General features: G+C 47.6%; 1 protein-coding gene across 5 annotated transcripts in view; it reads right to left on the bottom strand.

Moving 5' to 3' along the window:
* The window catches only part of SHISA6 (shisa family member 6), a 351,868-nt gene that overhangs the window by 54,300 nt on the left and 278,273 nt on the right, over positions 1–19,295 (bottom strand). Inside the window, exon 4 of one of the 5 annotated variants that reach the window (XM_089318403.1) lies at positions 1,264–2,224. The exons of the other annotated variants lie outside the window; for them this stretch is intronic. Within the exon in view, the coding sequence (XP_089174529.1) occupies positions 2,184–2,224 (41 nt within the window). The 3' untranslated portion in view covers positions 1,264–2,183. Of the gene's footprint in view, positions 1–1,263; positions 2,225–19,295 lie in introns of those variants that run through there. 5 annotated transcript variants of the gene reach the window in all.

Here is a 19,295-nt window from a genome sequence, read left to right as displayed (position 1 = left end):
ATTCCTACTTATGGAACCATTCATGTACCCAAGAACGTCCAAGATGCTCCAGATGACCTATAGTGTGTGAGTCCAGAATCCTGGGAGAGAAGCCACACGTTTGCTTCCTCTTTGGAGGAGAGGCAATAATTGTTAATGCTTTCTAGAGGAGAAAGGAGAAAGGCAGAATTCTCTCAATTTTCTGAAAGTACTACAGCTTTTCTCCCCACAACATAAAAAGAAAATTATCTGGTTCTAGCAAGCCATGAGGCTTTTGCTAGAATATGCCAGTCCCAGATAAGTACGGTTTTGGAAGTTCAATCTCAGGAATGTCTGATGAGTACTGGCCAGTGAGGAGAAGGATAGCTCGATGGCAGTGTGGGATACATACTGACAGCATCTTCATGAAACTGCAGGTGTTTCTTCATACAGAACTGGTGTGTTCGCCTCTCCTATGTGGATCTACTGTCCTCTCTTAAAGGCCAGTGGAATTAGCATGTTTGGTACCAGCAGCTCCTTTTCAATCCTAGTATTTTCAGGTCCTTGGAATTTGTTCCCACTTCTCCTATTTGTGTGCTATTTGTGATGTCCCTGCTGACTTTCACCCTGATGTTCCAGCTCACTAGAAGCCAGAAGGTCTCTGGGTTAACTTCTAACCAGAGGGTCTTCATTTCTGTTTGTTCAACACCTCCCTCCTCTTCCATTGGACCAATCCATGTGATCTGAGAGACAGTCTCCTTTCCTATGCTTTCAAGTCTCTGGAAAAGGACAAGGATGCTGGTTTCATTCCTGAGCCCTAGGACCATGTCGAAATCTTACGACAAGTCTGTCCTGAATGGGTTAAGTTCCCTGGGTTTCTATGATCCAAGCCGAGAGGGCAGAGTGGGAGGGAATGGTCCACCTCCTCCTTAGGATGATGCAAGAGCAATTACCAAGGTGAAATTCTGGAGAATGGCTTAAACATTTTATCAAACATTGGTGACCATGGAGCTTCTCCCTGACACATAAGAAACTCAGTCGGCTAATTAGCTGCCACACTTCTGCTCCACACTTTGAGAGTTCATGCAGAACATTCTGGAGTGCAATAATTTACCTACAGAGCCTATGAAGTCAGCTTTGCCTCTTCCTCCTCATATCTGAGCACTTTCTTACCTGGTTGCCTTCAGCAGAGGCTCACGGACCTTTCCAAGGTCATTTAGAAGTCATTTTATCCACCTGCTGCCTTTCAGTAATAACTCATGCATCCTTCCCAGATAAATGAGCATCTCCCCTAGGTTTAAAAATCGCCAGAAGGCGTTGTGTTCTTTTGGTTCTGTTTTTATTACATTGCGAACATTGGTACAAGGTTAAATACACACAGAGACAGACATCAGAGGGCTGCAGAGAACTTACACGTTGACATGCTTGTACATAGAGAAGGAGTACAGAGAGACCGACAGAGTATACAGATACACATACAATGCAGACAGCAGCCTTGGGAGTGCGGGCTACATCCGGTACACATTCCTACATGAAACAGCATTGGATACAGAGCGCAGGTGTCAGTTGATAAACATCATCAGTTAAAATCCAGCCATTTGTGTTACATTTGACAACAACAATACACAAAGCCTTATTACATCCCCAAGGGGTACAAGGTCTAGGGAACTTCAAAGAGCTCTATGGAATTGGCTCAGAGGCCAGGCTCTGAGGGTAGGAAAGGAGCAGGCAGCAACCACAAAGATACCAAGGGGAGGAAAAGCATCAGGCTGAGCAGTGGGGACAGTGAAGGAGGGGAGTCCAGGTAGACACGAGGTCGGGTCTATATCAATACCCTCAGGGAGATCAAGAAGCTCCAGATCCCTCCTCTGGGCTGGACTGGGCTGTGTCAACTCTCAGCTCCAGTACCCACCTCCACTTTCCAGCCTCACTGGAAAAATCCAGGGATTGCAGATGAACAAAGGGAGTCTTTTTCTTTTTCTGTTTTGTTTAAGTTACATTTGGTAGCTAAGTCCCCAGCCCCAGGCCACAGGCACAGGACGTCACCCCTGCATGGTGAGGACCGCCATGAACGCCTCTGTGCTGGCAGCCTTGGGTTCTAGCCTTGGCTCTGCAATCTGCTAGCTGAGCAATCTCAAAGAAGTCACTTAAGCTCTCTGGACCCCAGCTTCTTCATCTGTAATATGAGGACGCTGGCTAGATGACCTCTAGAACCCTTCCAGAGCTTACAAAGGGAAATTCAGGTGAGTCCTAATAGCACCTTTTTCTGCAGGAGAAATAAGACAAAAAGGAAAATGTTCGTCAAAGGTAACTCAGCTTCTCATCCGCCCCTCTTCCCTTACCCCATAGCCATCCCCAAAGACCAGACTCTGAGATCCAGCAATTAGACACCTTGAAACCTGGCTCTGTGCCCAAACCCATCCAATAAAAGCTCCCTCGGTTCTGTTCAGGGCAGACTTCTGAAGCTTAGGAGTAAACCAGTGTCTGCAAAGATAGACGTGACATTGGCTTTGCTTTGTAAACCCCAGGATTCTACCCCAGTGCCTGGCCAATAGGATAGGTTTCTTGTCTTCATCTTCGGCATCGGCATGTGACAGAGTGGTTTGATGGAATTTCTGCTGGGTGTGAGTTCCAAATACATTCATATTCTCTCTCTCTCTCTCTCTCTCTTTCTGAAACCCCAGGGGAGGCATCGCAAAAAAAAAAAAAAAAAAAAAAAAAGTGGAAAAAGGGAAAAACAACGTGATTTGATATCAATGAATTTTTCATGTCCTATAAGCAGTGACCAGAGAACTCAGTAATTCCGCCACCACCATTGTCTGTCTTTGCCTCCTCTTTCCTCTCCTTGGCTACCAATAAGAGGGAGAACATGAGTCCTGCTGCACGTGTCCCTGTCTGCAGGCAAGGCACTGCTGGAACCATAGGGATATGCAATTGGAGGCCCTTTTTCTCTGAGTATTTCTAGATGCAGTGGATATCTCTCTCTTTCTGTGTGCGTATGTGTGTGTTGTGCACATGTGCGTGTCTTCTCCACTGTCCATTTCTCAAGAAACACCACCTTGTGACCATCTGAATTCTCTTTGTTCCGTGTTTTTTCTCTTCTCTATCCTTTAGCACCTATCCAGGTGCCCAGTATCCTCCCATTCTTATAAATGGGATTAGATCACTTCTTGGTCTGCCCTTCTAGAATGAAAACAACCTCATTAATTCCTGTAACTAATTCTGAGCCCTTTCACTGTCTTTGCCATCCTGAAAATAGTGTTTGTTTACTTGGCTCCATAGCAGCACTTCAATCGATAATCGGCTGGAAACAGTAAGATTAGTTTTTTGTTTTTTGTTTTTTGTTTTTTTTTTTTTTTGACAGGCAGAGTGGACAGTGAGAGAGAGAGACAGAGAGAAAGGTCTTCCTTTGCCGTTGGTTCACCCTCCAATGGCCGCCGTGGCCAGCGCGCTGCGGCCGGCACACCGTGCTGATCCGATGGCAGGAGCCAGATACTTATCCTGGTCTCCCATGGGGTGCAGGGCCCAAGCACTTGGGCCATCCTCCACTGGCCACAGCAGAGAGCTGGCCTGGAAGAGGGGCAACCGGGACAGAATCCGGCGCCCCGACTGGGACTAGAACCCAGTGTGCCAGCGCCGCAAGGCAGAGGATTAGCCTTTGAGCCGTGGCGCCGGCAAGATTAGTTATTAAGAACCTGGTTTCTGAAGCCAAAGAGACTTGAGTTCAAGTCCACTTACAAGTTGTGTGCTCAAGGCAAGTTACTTCAAACTGCAGAGCTTCAGTTTCCTCTGTACAATGGGATTAATGAAAGCAGCTACAACACTTGGTAAGACTGAGTGAGGTCATTCATGCAAAGTGCTCACTGCAGTGTTTAGCACGGTGCATGACTCAGAAGCAACCACAGAGGCTGGCGCTGTGAAGTAGCAGGTAAGACTGTCGTCTGCAGTGCCAGCATCCCATGTGTGTGCCAGTTCGAGTCCTTGCTGCTCCACTTCTGATCCAGCTCTCTGCTGTGGCCTGGGAAAGCAGTAGAAGATGGCCCAATTTCTTGGGCCCCTGCACCTGCATGGGAGACCCAGAGGAAGCTCCTGGCTCCTGGCTTTGATTGGCGCAGCTCCAGCTGTTGCAGCCAATTGGGGAGTGAACCAGTGGATGGAGGACCTCTCTCTCTCTGTCTCTCCTTCTCTCTCTATGTAACTCTGACTTTCAAATAAGTAAATCTTAAACAAAAAAAAAAAAAAAAAAAAGAAGAAGAAGCAACCACAGCAACAACTCTGTCTTCCTTGACCTCCAATTTCTCTATACACCCAGGTATAACCAGAAATTCAGCTATGTCCAACAGAATTTTCTGAGCTGATACAATTCTAATACAGAGGCCACTAGCCACATGTAGTTACTGAGCACTTAAAATATGGCTGGTTAAAGTTAGAAAAGAAAATTTCAAGTTGATTTCATTAAGTTTAAATAATCACGTGTGCCTAGTGGCTACCAAATGAGACAGTGCCGACTCCTTTCTCTGTCATTGTCTTTGTTTCCATTTCGAACAAGCCAGGGACATTACGGTATAAAATATGGGCTGTACTGGGCTCACCACTTGATACCACCATGCAAACTAGGGCAGGTCGGTTCAATTCTGTGCCTCAGTTTCCTCGTCCAACGATCCAATACTCCAAGATCCCTTCCATCCAGAGCTGCTACCTATGAGTGTATGGGTTGAGTGCAGCACTCTCAGAGGCAGGTGGCTCCATTCACAGTGACTACAGGTTTGTGGAGGGCACCCCCTAGAGCTGTGCAGCCTTGTGGTCACCTCTAAACATTTTGGGGCTTGAAAAAGGTTTTTCAAATTGCCTCCTCTGATATTTCCCACAAGTCAGGAAGGGTTTCTAGGCCAGCACATACTGCAGCCTGTGAGGGCAAATGGTATTCGAGGGCTACAGGGAAAGAGTACTGTGTGGGATAAGCTGGCCAACTATCAGCTTTGTCCCAGACTTCCAAGACTTCTATTTGTAGCCATTATTTAATAGGGAGTAATACCAGGCATCATTCTCCATTAAAGCACTAAATGGGTATGCATAAATTCTCAGTAGACATCCACACTTTAGCATAAATTAGCCTATTCTAAAGTGCTAACTAGCTGAGAGCTGTTTTGCTAATGTAAAGAGATATTCAGAGCCTGTCACTTGCCTTGAGAGGTGAAGCCTGGCGGTGTGTGTGTTGGGAGAGTGAAGCAGAGGGGTGTGTGTGTGTGTGTGTTTATGGGAGAACATGTAGATAAGTGCTTCAGAGGAGATGAAAGGACCTGAAAGAGCGGACGGCGTGCTCCATTGCTCACTCACTGGTGGCTCCATTCTTCTCACCCAGTGCTAGCCCTGCATTGAGGATGAATGAATCTATTCTTGGACAGCAGTGTTGCTCTTATCAGCTCCTCTCACTAGGCCCTGTGAACTTCCTGCTCCAGGGTAGACCTGGGGCTTGCATCCTCACCCTTCCTTTCCCACAACCAGTTTCAGTTGGCTGCATATTAATTATACATCCTCAGGAAGACAGTCCATGTGTTTCTGCCATGGCAGGTGCAGCTGCAACTACTGCCAGTCCAAACCCTGGAGGTCACAGAATGGGCTTATGATAGCAAGTGAGCGTAATCACTACCACTTCCATGCTTTTCCTCCCTTCCTCCCTGTCTCCCTCTTAATGACGGTGACAGCAAAGTCACAGAAACAAACATTTATTGAGTGAGGACTGTACGCCAGGCACTGTGTTAAGCACTTACACCCGTCACTCTACCCCATCATCGAGTAAACCCTGTATGAGTGTAGAAGGAGGCATTCAGGCTCAGAGAGGGCAAGGTCACAAGTTGCATTACGTGGCTGAGCCGGAGATCCAACTCAGGTCTGTCTTGCTCTGCAGTCCAGGCCCTTGCCTTGCCCTCCTCCACTTTCCCTCCTTCATTTTGCTTCCTTTATCTTCTCACTCTTTACTTCTCATGGGGGAGGCTCTTGGAAGCCAGACTGAGGCCCTGCCCGCAAGGAGACAGACACACACACGTTTCTAATTGGATGCCAGATAGAACTGGAAGTGGATCTTTCCAGGATGTTTGGGGGTGGAGGCAAAGGGTAGATGAGCTCACGGAAGGATGAGGACCCACCCCAAGGAGGGTTCTGCAGAGGATATGCCCTTTGACCCAAGCCTCAGCTACTGAGGACAACACAGAGTTCTCACCCTGAGAACTCCAGCTTCCCCCAGCATGTCCCATACGGCTTCTATTTAGGTAGTGGAGGAGCAGGAAGAGGAGATACAACAAGCCTGAGATTCTTGGCCAGAATGAGCTAAGATTCCTCCACTTCCCAACCCACTGCCTTCTTCTCTTCCTTCTACAAACACTGTATTTATTAAGCACTTCGTTGGGATCTGGGGGATGAATATATTAAAAACAATTAAATCCCATTCCTACATCCAGTTCTCACCTTTCCAAGCTGGGAGCTGGTATAATCAACGGATGGGTGCTCGGAGTCAGCAAGAAGGAAACTGGCTTCAACTGCACTCAAAAGGAGGGCTCTGTGTGTCTGCAGGAGAGGAAGCGTCTGCCCCTGGTATTGCACAATGGAGTGGGGAGAAGTTGAGAATGATGAGGTGAGGAGGAAGGTCTCAGAAGCAGAAGGAAACAGGAGTGAAGAGGGCTACTGGGAAGCTTTCCTGAACCCTGTGAAATTTAATGGAGTGAGGGCCCATGGTGTGGGACACAAGACTGGTGGTAATTTGTGGCTTTCTTTAGGGTAAAGGGAAAGATTTTGGACAAATGTTGGATAATGTATGGTGTTTCCTTGGTGGTTTGACAACACCCACCACTGAATCCTGGGCTACCAGCCTGAAGTGTCCAGGGATGCCTCCCTCAAGCTTAACAAGGTCCCATCTTTCTCAGCAAGTGCCCCTGATCCACAGCCATCATCTCTTGTTTGGATGGTTGCAGTAGCCTATTCCGTGGTTATCCTGGTTTCACTTGGACCCTGGCATATCCCTTTCTCTTTACAGCCACCAGACTAATTATTTTAACCCACAGTCAGGTCAGTTCTCTCTGTACCCATCCTAGGTTTCATGAAAAAGCCAAGTCAGTAAACTTCTAGAAGCAATCTAAGAACATGAGCCAGATCGGTCTTCTGTGACGTCGGGTTCTTCATTCCTCATCCAGTTCCTCTGTCTCTGATGCTTCCTTCTCTTCTCTCCTCAGGTCAAGGCCTCAGGATGTCTGCTCTAAGGATTTATGCAGGGGAGAGAATTTAAAGGCCTATCCCAGGCAGAGGTCCTGCGGCTCTTCCCTCCTAGAGGGGCTTAGTGTCCACTGTTACGGGTAGCAGCATTCTGGTTCATGTATGCATTCGTTTGGCCTTCACTGTTTTAAAAGTTAGGAATTTAGATCCAGAATACGAATTGTTGACTTCTCTTTAAAAACAAGATATAGTCCTACAGCATCTGTATTCCAACATGGAAGCGACTGGTGGGAGCTCAGTAATTGGCCCACTGCTTTAACTAGGCCCCTGCTTTCCAGTATGTCAGAGTCTCTACCACTCTTCATCGTTTTCTACCTGCCCTTTTTTGTCCCATTTTATGCCTGGATCTTATGGGCATTTGTTTGGAATTATTAGGTTAGGCAATTTCTAAAATCTCTTCCATCCTATCTTATTTTTACATTACAATGAATCTAAATCAAGATGGCCCCTCTTGCTGGACTTAATTTGAAGTCTCCCTTGCAGTGGACTGAAGAGTGTGAAAACAATTTCAGGTAACACAAGGTTCTTTGGGAGGAAAACAGTGGTAAGAAAATGGAGAACCTCCTGTGGACTGGGGAATCTCTTAAAAACCTTTAGTATAATAGCGCAATGGGGACACTAGTCAGTTTTCATGAGATCACACTTGGTGGGTCCTTTTCTAAAAATGTATTCATTTGAGAGACAGAGACACAGAGAAGGGGAAAGAGAGAACACGACTCTCGAAATGCCTGCAACAGCCAGAACTGGAACAGGCTAGAGTCAGGAGCCAGGAACTCAATCCAGGTCTCCCATGTGGGTAGCAGGAACTCAATCACTTGAGCCATCATCACTGCCTCTCTGGGTCTGTGTTAGCAGGAAGCTGGAGTCAGGAGCCAGAGCTGAGAACTGAACCCAGGAACTCCAACATGCAACACAGGTATCCAAACTGTTGGCTTAACTGCTAGGACAAACATCTGCTCCTACGCCTCGTGAATCTGAAGTGATGTTGAGAGTCAGCTGTCAGCACCAGGGCAGAACACACCAGGTCATTCCTGGTACATAGGAAGCCATCAAAAAGACAGTTGTTAATGGATTGGTAGATGGGGGGAGGGAGGGAGGAAGGGGGATGGAGGGAGAAATGGGTAGGTGGATGGGTGGATTGGTGAGTGGATGGATGGAGGGATGGGTAGATGGGTAGGCAGGTGGGTGGGTGTGGGCATGGTCCAGATAAGAAAGAGGTGCTCTAGGAGAAGTCTCTTTGGGAATCCTCCAAATGCAGGCAGCCTTAATAATTGACACTCCTTTCCCTCAGCTTCTAACTGTGTGATTTGAAAGTCTGGCCTAAAGCCAAAACAGCATAACAGCTACACATTCCATAGAGAAATCAACCCCCTGATGGTTCTAAAGTATGGGGACTGCGAGAAGGCGATCCCACAGCACAAGAGCCAACATGCTCACTTAGTTCTCCGAGAGACGGTGTGGTGAAGGGGCCCATGTCGGAAGCAGCAGGAAGAGGCCTCAGTGTTCCTGCAAAGTGGCGGTCTTTATGTCATATGGCCAGGCTGGGGATACCTTGGGAGTGGATAAGTAGACAGCTGTCCACAGGCATTGGAAGGGGCTGAAGGCAGGAGAGAGTATGTGCTCAGGGCACACACCCTGAGCCAGTGGGGACTCCTGAAACAGGCCGATCTCCCCTCCTTTCCTGTTCCCCTGGCCCTAGCCCTCATCTAGTAATCCATCAGGATTCTCAAGTTCTCTTGACTTTTGCAGAACTTGTTTCTCTCTGGCCTCTGTGCTGGAGAACACAGCCCATGAATGTGGCTTATTTATGAACTCCAAGGAAGGAGATAGAGAAGGTACAACAGTGCTAGGTGGTGGGGTCAGTTTGTCCAAAATCACAAAACCACTAGATGATGGATGCTGGGCTTCTCTGCCTATAAGGCTCCCACTCAGAAGACCCAACAGTGGACAAGATATTTTCACCCTGAGGTCTGGGGTCTTCCCCTGGAGAGCTCCAAGAAGTCTAGTGGAGGCAGGATAACAAAGTTATTGCACCTTGCTCAAGTCTTTCTTGCTTTTAGTCATGAAAGTTCTGGTTCAAAGGACCCCTTGTTCCTGGGTAATGTCTGAAAGGTTTGTCACCCTGGTCAGAAGGTGGGTCATCCTCAGGCCCACAGTGAGTGGGCACGTTGAGCAATGTTAGTGACTGGCTCCAAACCTCAGACATGTTCGTTGAATGGGTGCAGACTTTAGCCTGGGAACTGAGAGTTCTAGAAGCTCCCCGGATGAGCCATAGCCAAGGTTGAGAACCACTGGTTTCCTCTCAGGAACTGGGCTCAACACTGTCACCTGGTTAGCCCATCACCTACCCAGATTTGTCCTCACCCTTCCAACCAATCCGTTTCCTACCAAAGTAAGCAGAAACCTCTGGGCCAGGCATCCAAGAGCTTTCCCTAACTGCTCCAACCTAACTTTCAAGGCCCCTCCTTCCTCTGTTCTCTTAACATGTAAACTCTCCGTTACATGAAGCAGTAGCTCCTGAGAGTCCTGATGCAAGAGGCCCTGAGACTCCGAGTAGCTCTCTTTTCACAGTCACTTTCTGGAGCTTCTTGTTCCCCAGAAATTCTGTGGGTGCACAGAGGCAGTGTGCTGGGGAAGATATTCACTTTTTGGTGAAATAATGGCACAGTGCACCTATACACAGCCCAGTTGGTAGGTCACCAGTAATGCAGCAAGCAGAGTGTAGGGCACTGGTGGCCAGGGCCCTGAAGAAGGCAGGAAACACATTGAGGAGGTGGGGCTGACGAGGGATTCCAAGGCAGCTGAGGGGGGCTCTGCCTGCCCTCGGCTCTGCCTGGGATTCCTCCCCGGTCCTGTGCAGCATATGGACTGTGAACGTGCAGGAAGAAACAGAACCCCCCTGGCTGAGCCAGCCTCAAGTAACCATGTGAATGAGGACTGCCTTCTGCTAGCTGAGCCTGACTTAATTGGTATTTCTCCTAATTATCAGATTTAATCACCACCTCTCTGGTGAAATAATTTTTGACTCAGATGAGAAATTAGTATTAAAAAAAGAAGCAGTAGGAAAAATATGTAAAGGAGAACTGAATGCAGCAAAAGCACATATTTTTAAATGACTTTTTCGGGATGTGCAGAAACATTGCCTCTTTTGCCACTGTCTCTGTCTGACAGGGGTCATGAGGCCGGTGTCTCTGAGCAGACACCCACCCCGTTGGCTGTCTTGTGTTAGGGGAGCAGCTGAGGGGATCTGAAGCTGGGGAGGCTGGGGATCCCCAACCCTAAATGGGGATCCTTCTTTGATGCCTTCCATATGGTTAACACTTAGGCTTGGAAACCCTGTTGCTGTGCCTAGGGAAGAACCTGAGGTTCCTCTGGATCTAGGAGGGTTGGATAGGTAGACAGAACATGTGTGCACACATGCATGTGTGTGCATGTATGGTGCCAAAGACATACAAGTAGCCATTGCTTTTTTTTTCCTTCTAGGAGTCATATTTTGGCTGACCAGCTAAGTGGCTGCCATGGTCAAGAGATGACCCTGCTATATAGATGAACACACAGTAATGATTAGCCACAGCTTCTGGAATATTCTTCATTCCCATGGAAAAGTCAATTGTTAGTGTATAGGATCTCCATGTAGCAGAAAGTGGCTGACGGTAGATGGGCTGATCTCAAAGTTCCTTTCGTATTGATGCTGGGATTCTGGGATTGCGGTTGGTGAGAGAGGGAAAGACCGTGGATCTAGCGGGGCAGACAGGAGTGGCAGCCTCTGAGGAAAGTGAGCTGGGTGTGACACCAGGGAAGGAGGAGGGAGAGAGGGAGGAAAGGGACTGGGACCATCTGAGCACAGGGAAAGTCTATGGCTGGGTCTGATTTCAGGAAGGACTACATGCAGGGCACTTGGCTTCAGGGTGAAAGGCACCCTTGCCCTGCTGTGTCATCAGGGGAAAAGGACACCTGGGTGAAGGGACACCGACTCTCGATGCATGGAGTAGTCTATTGCAAAGGGGAAAGGTGGAGTGCATCGAGCCCTCACCACGCACCATGATCTGTGCTAGACACTTCCATGCACTTACTTCCTACAACAACCTTGTGACGTACTCATCATCATCCTCACTTTATGAATGGCAAAATTAATAAAATCTGGGTTCATAAGGGGTTAAGTGGCTGACCCAGAGTAAATACCTGCTTCTGGTACAGAGAAGGCTGAGACTTGAACCTGAATTCATCTGATTCCTCAAATCCAGCATCTTCTACCGTATCATCAAGGCTGAAGCAGTTGGCTGCACAACACCGTCTGTGGTGTTTATAAGTCAGTGTCAGGGTCTGCTCAGCTTCGAGTTGTGATAACTACTCTTGCAACTGAACCTTGATTGAACAAAGTGAGGCAGAACATTCAGTGACCTGCACTTTTAACCTTCTGCGATGTTTTTAACCCTTCACATTGCATATCGACCTTTACTTGGGCATGCGTAGGAAGCTCCAAGAAGAACAAAAGATCAAGGTAGGAGACCCCCACCCCACCCCCACCCCATCTGATCAGATGCCTCTGATCAGATCCCACTTTGTTTCCTGAAAATCTTCAGTCATCTCCCTTTAAGTACACGAAACTGAATGTTAACATTCAAGTTGGTATTTAAGTCCCTTTATGTGTGGCATCAGCCCATACTCCTGTTAGTGCTCCATAACTCCAATCAAAAGGGACACATCTTGGGTTGTTTTCCATGTAGCTCCAGTTACTTAATATTCTTTTTCCTTCCAGAGTCTACTTTTTTTCCTGGCAAAACCTCCACTTAGGGCCATTATTTCCGTGAAGGTCCATTCTGCTGACAACAGATATCTCCCTCCAGGTCACTCAGTAAGTTAAAGAGCTAGGCTTGCCCCTCGAGGACACTCACTTGGGGTTTAGTCCTTCTACAGAATCTTGAAGCTGGGGAAGCATTCCTTTTTTTTTTCTTTTTTTGACAGGCAGAGTGGACAGTGAGAGAGAGAGACAGAGAGAAAGGTCTTCCTTTTCCATTGGTTCACCCCACAATGGCCACTGTGGCCAGTGCACTGCGCTGATCCGAAGCCAGGAGCCAGGTGCTTCTCCTGGTCTCCCATGCGGGTGCAGGGCCCAAGCACTTGGGCCATCCTCCACTGCACTCCTGGGCCACAGCAGAGAGCTGGACTGAAAGAGGGGCAACCGGGACAGAATCCGGCGCCCCGACCAGGACTAGAACCTGGGGTGCTGGCGCCACAGGTGGAGGATTAGCCATGGCGCCGGCCGGAAGCATTCCTAACCAGACACTGGCCCTGGGCTGAAGGGACCACCAAGGGACCCATGCTACTAGAGAGTCTCCCTCTCGCTTTGTATGGTTAGGAAGGTTGCCATAAGGGTGAGACCCAAGTCTGAATTCAAGTCTGCATTGGATCTACTTGTCCTGGGAAACCTAGACATGGTTTGTTACAGCTGCATTTGTCAAAAAGTCAGAGAAGGCTCTTTCTCTTCATTGAACTATCCGTGGGATGCATGACATCAGTGGACTTGAACTGCTCCTGTGGATGGTCATTTCTCCATGGGCTTTACGAATCCATCCACAGACACCTTCCACTGATATGGGAAAAACAGGGCAGGGTACTCAAGGTAAGGATGTTGGCCTGGGTGTGGCCACTGCCTAGGAGCCAGGCTGCCCTCCCTTCTTTCTGCAGGACATGGGGATCTACAGTCACTGCTGGCTGGACCTTTCCAGAGTGTAGCAGAGCCTGTGTGGACTCAGAACCTGCTGGAGCAGAGTGTGAATAATGGGAACCGCTTCTGACTTAATTAGACTCACATTAACACTGCGCTCCCTAAAGATTGCAGAGGCGGGTGGCCTCATGCCTCCCCCTTCCATGACCTGAAATGCTCTCTCACTCCACTCAAGGCTGAGGCTTCCTGCTTCACCAGCAGGAGAGTTCTGTCCTCTTCCTCTGTTTCCATCCTCTTCCCCTCTCTCCTTCTTCACCCTTCCTCATCCTTACCCTTTCCCCTTCTCTTGGATTTTATGTTGTTTCCTCTCCCATGATTATTCGCCATTTCTTTCTTCTCTTCTCCTTTCCATCTTCCTCCATTCTGTTGGTACCCCCCAGTTCTGTACTCTGCATCTACTGAGTCTGCCTGTTTGATATCTGTGAGCACAGGCCAAAGCCTTGATATCCTGTGGTCACACAAGGACTAGAAGGGATGGCAGGTGTTCATGTCCTTCTTCCCTGACTCCTCGTGTTCCCCACTCCCTTCTGCAAAGGGAAAAACAAAGGTCATGGCCAATTCAGTTAGGCTGGAGACAGAAGGGAAAGCTGTGAGAAGCTATGAAGGGAAGCCCTTGTTTCTTGGATACTGCTATGCCAGATTTTTCAACCTGGGTTCTATTGACTTGGGGGCTGGATAATGTCTTTGTTGTGTGTGTGTGTGTTGTGGGAGGGCATTGTGCTGTGCACTATAGGGTGTTTAGCAGGGTCCTTGACTTTTACCACTAGATGCCAGTAAATTGGCACCCATCCCAGCCTCCCTCAACTTGAGATATTCAAAAATGTCTTCAGAACCCTCGTTTAAGCTTAGCTTCCTTGCCACTTCTTAGCACCTACCCCTGGCTTCTTACATTTAAGCTCTCTTAAGTTTCTTTTTTTTCATTTTGCAAATGAGGCCATTACCTACTTCACAGGATTAATATGAAGGACAAATGAGATACAAACTATAAAGTACTACATAATATTACATAAAATATATTTAAACACTACACTATGTTATTATATGCAAATAGAACTAAAGCCAGATACTCAAGGGAGAGTTAATTATAAGTGGGGATGCCAGAAACTCAGTTGATTAGATTGGGAGATTTGTGGGAAATTGTTCAGAAGGAATAAGGGACTCAGCAGGCAGCATGGGAGGAGAGCACCATGAAACAGAAGAGAAAATTTCCAGAAAACTAGAGCCCCAAGAAGCACTGTGGTTAAGAGGCTAATGCTGGTCTGGGGTTTTTGTCTTCCTATTTGGAGGAAATGATTTGAGGACTCAAGGAAGGGCTTGTAGAATCCACAGTTGAAGGTGAAGGCCACACTGTAGTGAGCGGCAAGACCAGAAAGATTTTAGAGACTTCTTGGTTAATCAAGAAGAGAGAAAACACCTGTACAAGGAGGACCCAAGCCATTAAAAAAACCAGATGACCTCAGAGATGGACTTGCCAGGGAGTGGTGTGGACATCTGCTGGGTGTGCTGTCCAGCGTTCCCCATCCTATTTCCTAAGAATGGTACACTGGTTTTCCTTTGGGGAGCCACCCACTTCCTATTTTCTGTCCTCGGGCCTTTGATCATGGACATGACTATCATACTTGCCAGCCTTCAGTGACAGACTCAAGGATCGGCACTTAACTCAGATACGGCCAGCCAGATCAGCGCATAGCCCAGTTGATGTCAATGAGATCCCATGGATGTTAGCTTTGGGACTTCTACGCAGTACCTGGAGAGGAAGCATGCACTTTCTCCCAAGGTGTCTAACATGGAAGGAGGAAAAAGAGCCTGTCTGAAAAGGAAGCAACAGAACAAAGCAGAGCAAGAGGTGGACAGAGATGGATTAATGATGACACTATCCATACATCTGGATCCAGTCATGCCTGAAGCCTAATACTCCATGCATGCATAGAAATGTGAGGCCATAAATTCCACTTAAAATTCTTTGTTTTTGTTTTGTTTGGTTTTGTTTTTTGGCTTAGCTGAGTTTAGGTTGGCCTTCTGACACTAAAAGAGCTCTTCACTATAAGGAGGTAGTATGGTAAAAAGGCTGGTCAAGGGGTCAGGGATTCAACTCTTGGCTAGAGGCAGCCATCGTTCCTCTTTGAACTTTAGCCTGTACTCATCTGTAATATGAAGATGCTGAACAAGGAAGTGTTGAAGAACTCTTCATACCAGCAAATATGACGATTCTCACCACTGTTTTAAAAATTTTACTTATGTATTTGAGAGGCACACACACACACACACACATACACAGAAAATGCTCCCATCCACTGATTCACTCCCAAATGCCTCACAAAAGCCAGGGTTGGACTGGGGCCAAATCTGGGAGCTGGGAGGTCATCTGAGGTCTCCCACATGACTGTCAGGAACCCAGCTACTTCAGTTATCAAATGTTTCCCAGAGTCTGCCTAAGCAAGAAGCTGAAATCAGGAGCCAGAGCCAGGAATTGAACCCAAGATACTCTGATGTGGGACACGGGTGTCCTAACCACTAGGCTAAATGCCTTTCTGTGACCATTCCTACCGATCATTTCTGCCTACAAAGAGCAAGCACCACGTCTTCTAGAGGGCCAGTTCCTGGACATTGTGCAGCAGCTTGGGGTGGCTTCTCACTATCTATTTGTCCAGACAGCTGAGAGCTCACCTTGGACAAAACTGTGAGGTTAGGGAAATTTTTCTCCATTTGCAACATCCTCCTCCTCTTCTGTTGCTGTGAGACGGTTGGCTCTTCCTCTCTCCCTGCCGCAACAAAAACAGATCTGATGATGCCAGACCCTTTAGTTGGAATGAAGTTTAAACAGGCCCTTTGCCTTTCAAAACAACTTGAGCAAACCTTTGGTTGGGCTCCAGGTGATCCTTCATTGAGATTCACTTTATGACCTTCAGAGAAGCTAACCTGAAGGTGAGTCGTCACCTCGGACCTGTCTTTGAGAAGGGCCACGGCCCTAAGAGTAAACTCCAGGTTCTCAGGAAAGGGCAGTTGCAAGCTAATGTCACTCCAAGCTGGAGCTTTAAAGAGACTGGCAGACCGGAGAGGATATTCACAAAAGGGTCCTGGCATTAGCAAATTGTTAAATTGAAATGTTTCCAGTCTTAGAAAGAGTCAGGGGCATTAGTACACTCTGGCTGAGGCTAATCCTATTATTGGGAACTCTATCAGTGCGTTCTTGCTCGAGCCTAATCTCGGGGGTGGATTACTGCAGGGGCTGCTTTTCATTTCTGCTCTCTCTGCTTTAATGATATTTCCTGGCTACATCGTCGCCGGATTAGGACAGGGCTGCAGCTGGCTTGTCCTTGCCCCCACCCCACCCCCAACCAAATCTCTCCACATTCCCTGGGAACACTATGCGTATGGCTACTCTTGATAAGGTAGTGAGAAAGTTTATTTTTGCAAACAGTGAAAAACAAGAATGGCAATCTACTTTGCATCCCAACTTTGAGGCTTTAATTGTCACAGTGAGTGTCGTAACCCCTGGATGTGCAGTGGAGGAAGAGGAGAGAATCTTGCAACACCTGGGCTATTCCTGCAGTATCTGTGGTGCTGCCAAGGACCATGGTGGCTCTTGGTACTTCCAGATGGAAGCCTGCTGGGTCTGCCTATGCCTAAGAAAGCCCATGTATGTGTGGATACAGGGGTGCTTCCCCCAGATCAGGGGTCTGCAAACTCTCTGTGTAATGGGCCAGAGAGTAAATATTTTAGGTTGTGCAGGCTGTAAGTTCTCTGTCACAATGCAGCTTTGCAGTTGTGGCACAAAAATGGCTGTGGACAATATGTAAATAAATGGCTTATTGTGTGCACTAATGAAATGTCATTTACAAAGAAGATGGCACTGGATGAGCCCTGTAGGCCCAGCTGTCTGACTCCTAGGCAAGACACCAACTGTACTGCATGACTTGGTTAACCGGTGTGAACAGAATGTAGACAGTCTGCCTTTTTCTTTCACACCCCTCCATTGTGGGGGTAGGATGGATAGGAGACCAGCTACTGATGACAAGAAGGGTAGATGAGATGAACCCTTGAGAGTCTTCCTAGTGACCAGATGCTAGGGTTCAGGGCTGTTGAAGAATCATAAAAAACTCTTCCTCCAGGTATCTATTTATGGTCTCACCTTGAGTGCTGTCTTGGCTAAGATGAGAAAGGTCCTTACAGATAATCACCACAGTGCTTGCCCAGGGCTACAGTCTCTGGCAGCTCATGTCATCAATTCCTCTGGTTGTACCATTTTGTCCTATATGATTGGCCCTCCATATACCTGATTCCATATCTGCCAATTCAAACTCAATTGAATATGGACTAAAAAAATTTTACACCCTACTCAATGTGTACAGACATGTTTCTCATTATTATTCCCTAAACAATGCAATATAACAACTATTTACATAGTACTGACATTGTATTAGGTGTTAAAAGTAATCAAGGGGGGCCGGCAATGTGGCATAGTGGGTAAAGCCACCTCCTGCAGTGCTGGCATCCCATATGGGCGCCGGTTCAAGTCCCAGTTGCTCCATGTCCAATCCAGATCTCTGCTGTGGCCTGGGAAAGCAGTAGAAGATGGCCCAAGTCCTTGGGCTCCTGAACGCACATGGGAGACCCCAAGGAAGCTCCTGGCTCCTGGCTTCGGATCAGCGCAGCTCTGGCAGCTGCAGCCAATTGGGGAATGAACCAGCGGATGGAAGACCTCTCTCTCTCTCTCTCTCTCTCTCTCTCTGCCTCTCCTCTCTCTGTGTAACTCTGACTTTAAAATAAATAATAAATCTTTTTTTAAAAAGTGTTTAAAAAAAAGTAATCAAGGGGCTGGCACTGTGGCACAGTGGGTGAAGCAACCATCTGCAGTGCTGGCATCCCATATGGGTGCCGGTTTGAGTCACAGCTGCTCTGCTTCCAATCCAGCTCTCTGTTAATGTACCTAGGAAGGCAGCTGAGTATGGCCCAAATCCCCCTCACCCATGAGGGAGACCTGGAAGAAGCTCCTGGCTTCTGGCTTTGGATGGGCCCAGCTCCAGCCATTGTGGCCATCTGGGGAGTGAACAGAGGGTAGAAGACACCTCTCTCTCTCTCTCTTCTCTCTCTTTCTGTAGCTCTTTCAAATAAGTAAATAAATCCTTTTAAAAGAGTAATTGAGAGATGATTTAAAGTAGATAGTAAAATTGCATAGGTTCTGTGCAAAGACTACACCATTTTACACAAGGAACTTTACTTCCCTAAAGGTTTTGGTTATGGGGGGTGGACTGATCCCACCTGGACACCAGGGGAAGACTGTGTAGTTATTCATCCAATTCCTTGTTACTCTCTTTGCAGCACTTTGCATGGTTAGAGTGGGGGTGTTGCATAATTATTTCTTGAGTCTGTTGCCCACGATGGGCCAGAGCTTGTACTAGTCACTGTGTTTCACAGGAAAGAGACTCAGCTCCTGGCGTCAGGGAGCCCACAGTGTAGGTGACGAAGACTAAAAGAAACACACATGAATGTGTTAAGTGTTGTGAGAGCAAGCAAACAGCCCTGTTGTGTGACAAGGAGTCATCCCAGGGCCTCTTTGCCTCTTTGCCTCCAATGCCCAGTGCCATGCAGCACAAAGCTCCCACCCCTAGCGGCTGCTCGAGCAGCACCGAGTGCTGTTCACCTGCTCAGAATCACAGTCAGCGTCGGCGACACAAGCTTCCATAGCCTATTTGTAGTAGAAATAGAGTGCGGCCCATTCAAGGGGAAAAAAACCCTCCCCTTCTTTGCTTCTTACAGCAGTTTTTGTTTATCTCATTATCTCCCAACCTGAAGAACAGGACCATCTGGCATGCGGGCATGTTAACAAGATCATAAATTAGGAGGAGAGATGAAGCCAGATTTCCATAATGGTCGCAAGACAGAAATCAACGGGGCTGGATGGAATCCGCTTGGAAGGTAGGGTGGGAGGGAAGTGGAGCAAAATGGAAGTGCCTCAGCGCATCCTGAAATGAAAATGAAAAACACAGATCCTGAGCCATTTAGGAGCAGTGTTTAAAAAAAAAAAAAAAAAAAGCACTAGCAAAGCATCTCTCCTTCTCCCTGACTCTCTCCTGCTTCTTTCTCACTTCCTGTCTACTGGGTCTGCCCCTAGGGGTGAGGCCAATGTCAAGCCCTTATTCTCACAGGTGGCTACTGCAAATAATCCTGTGAAAATTCATTTTGCAGAGGAAGAGGCGCACCCAGTGCACAGTGTGCTTGGGCCAGAGCTTGGGGATGAAATTTAGTATCTGCTCCAGAGTCTGTCTTGGGATTTCTGGAGTCTTCTGCAACTTTAAGTCTTGGGTATGGCCAAGGTGCCTGTGGGTAACTCACATGAGCA

Source organism: Oryctolagus cuniculus, chromosome 17 (genome assembly GCF_051225735.1).
Source record: "Oryctolagus cuniculus isolate XC-2025 breed Fujian yellow rabbit chromosome 17, ASM5122573v1, whole genome shotgun sequence".
In the NCBI taxonomy this organism is placed as follows: Eukaryota; Metazoa; Chordata; class Mammalia; order Lagomorpha; family Leporidae; genus Oryctolagus; species Oryctolagus cuniculus.
Note: the sequence above shows the minus strand (reverse complement) of the source record. Positions and strands in the feature narration are given on the sequence as shown.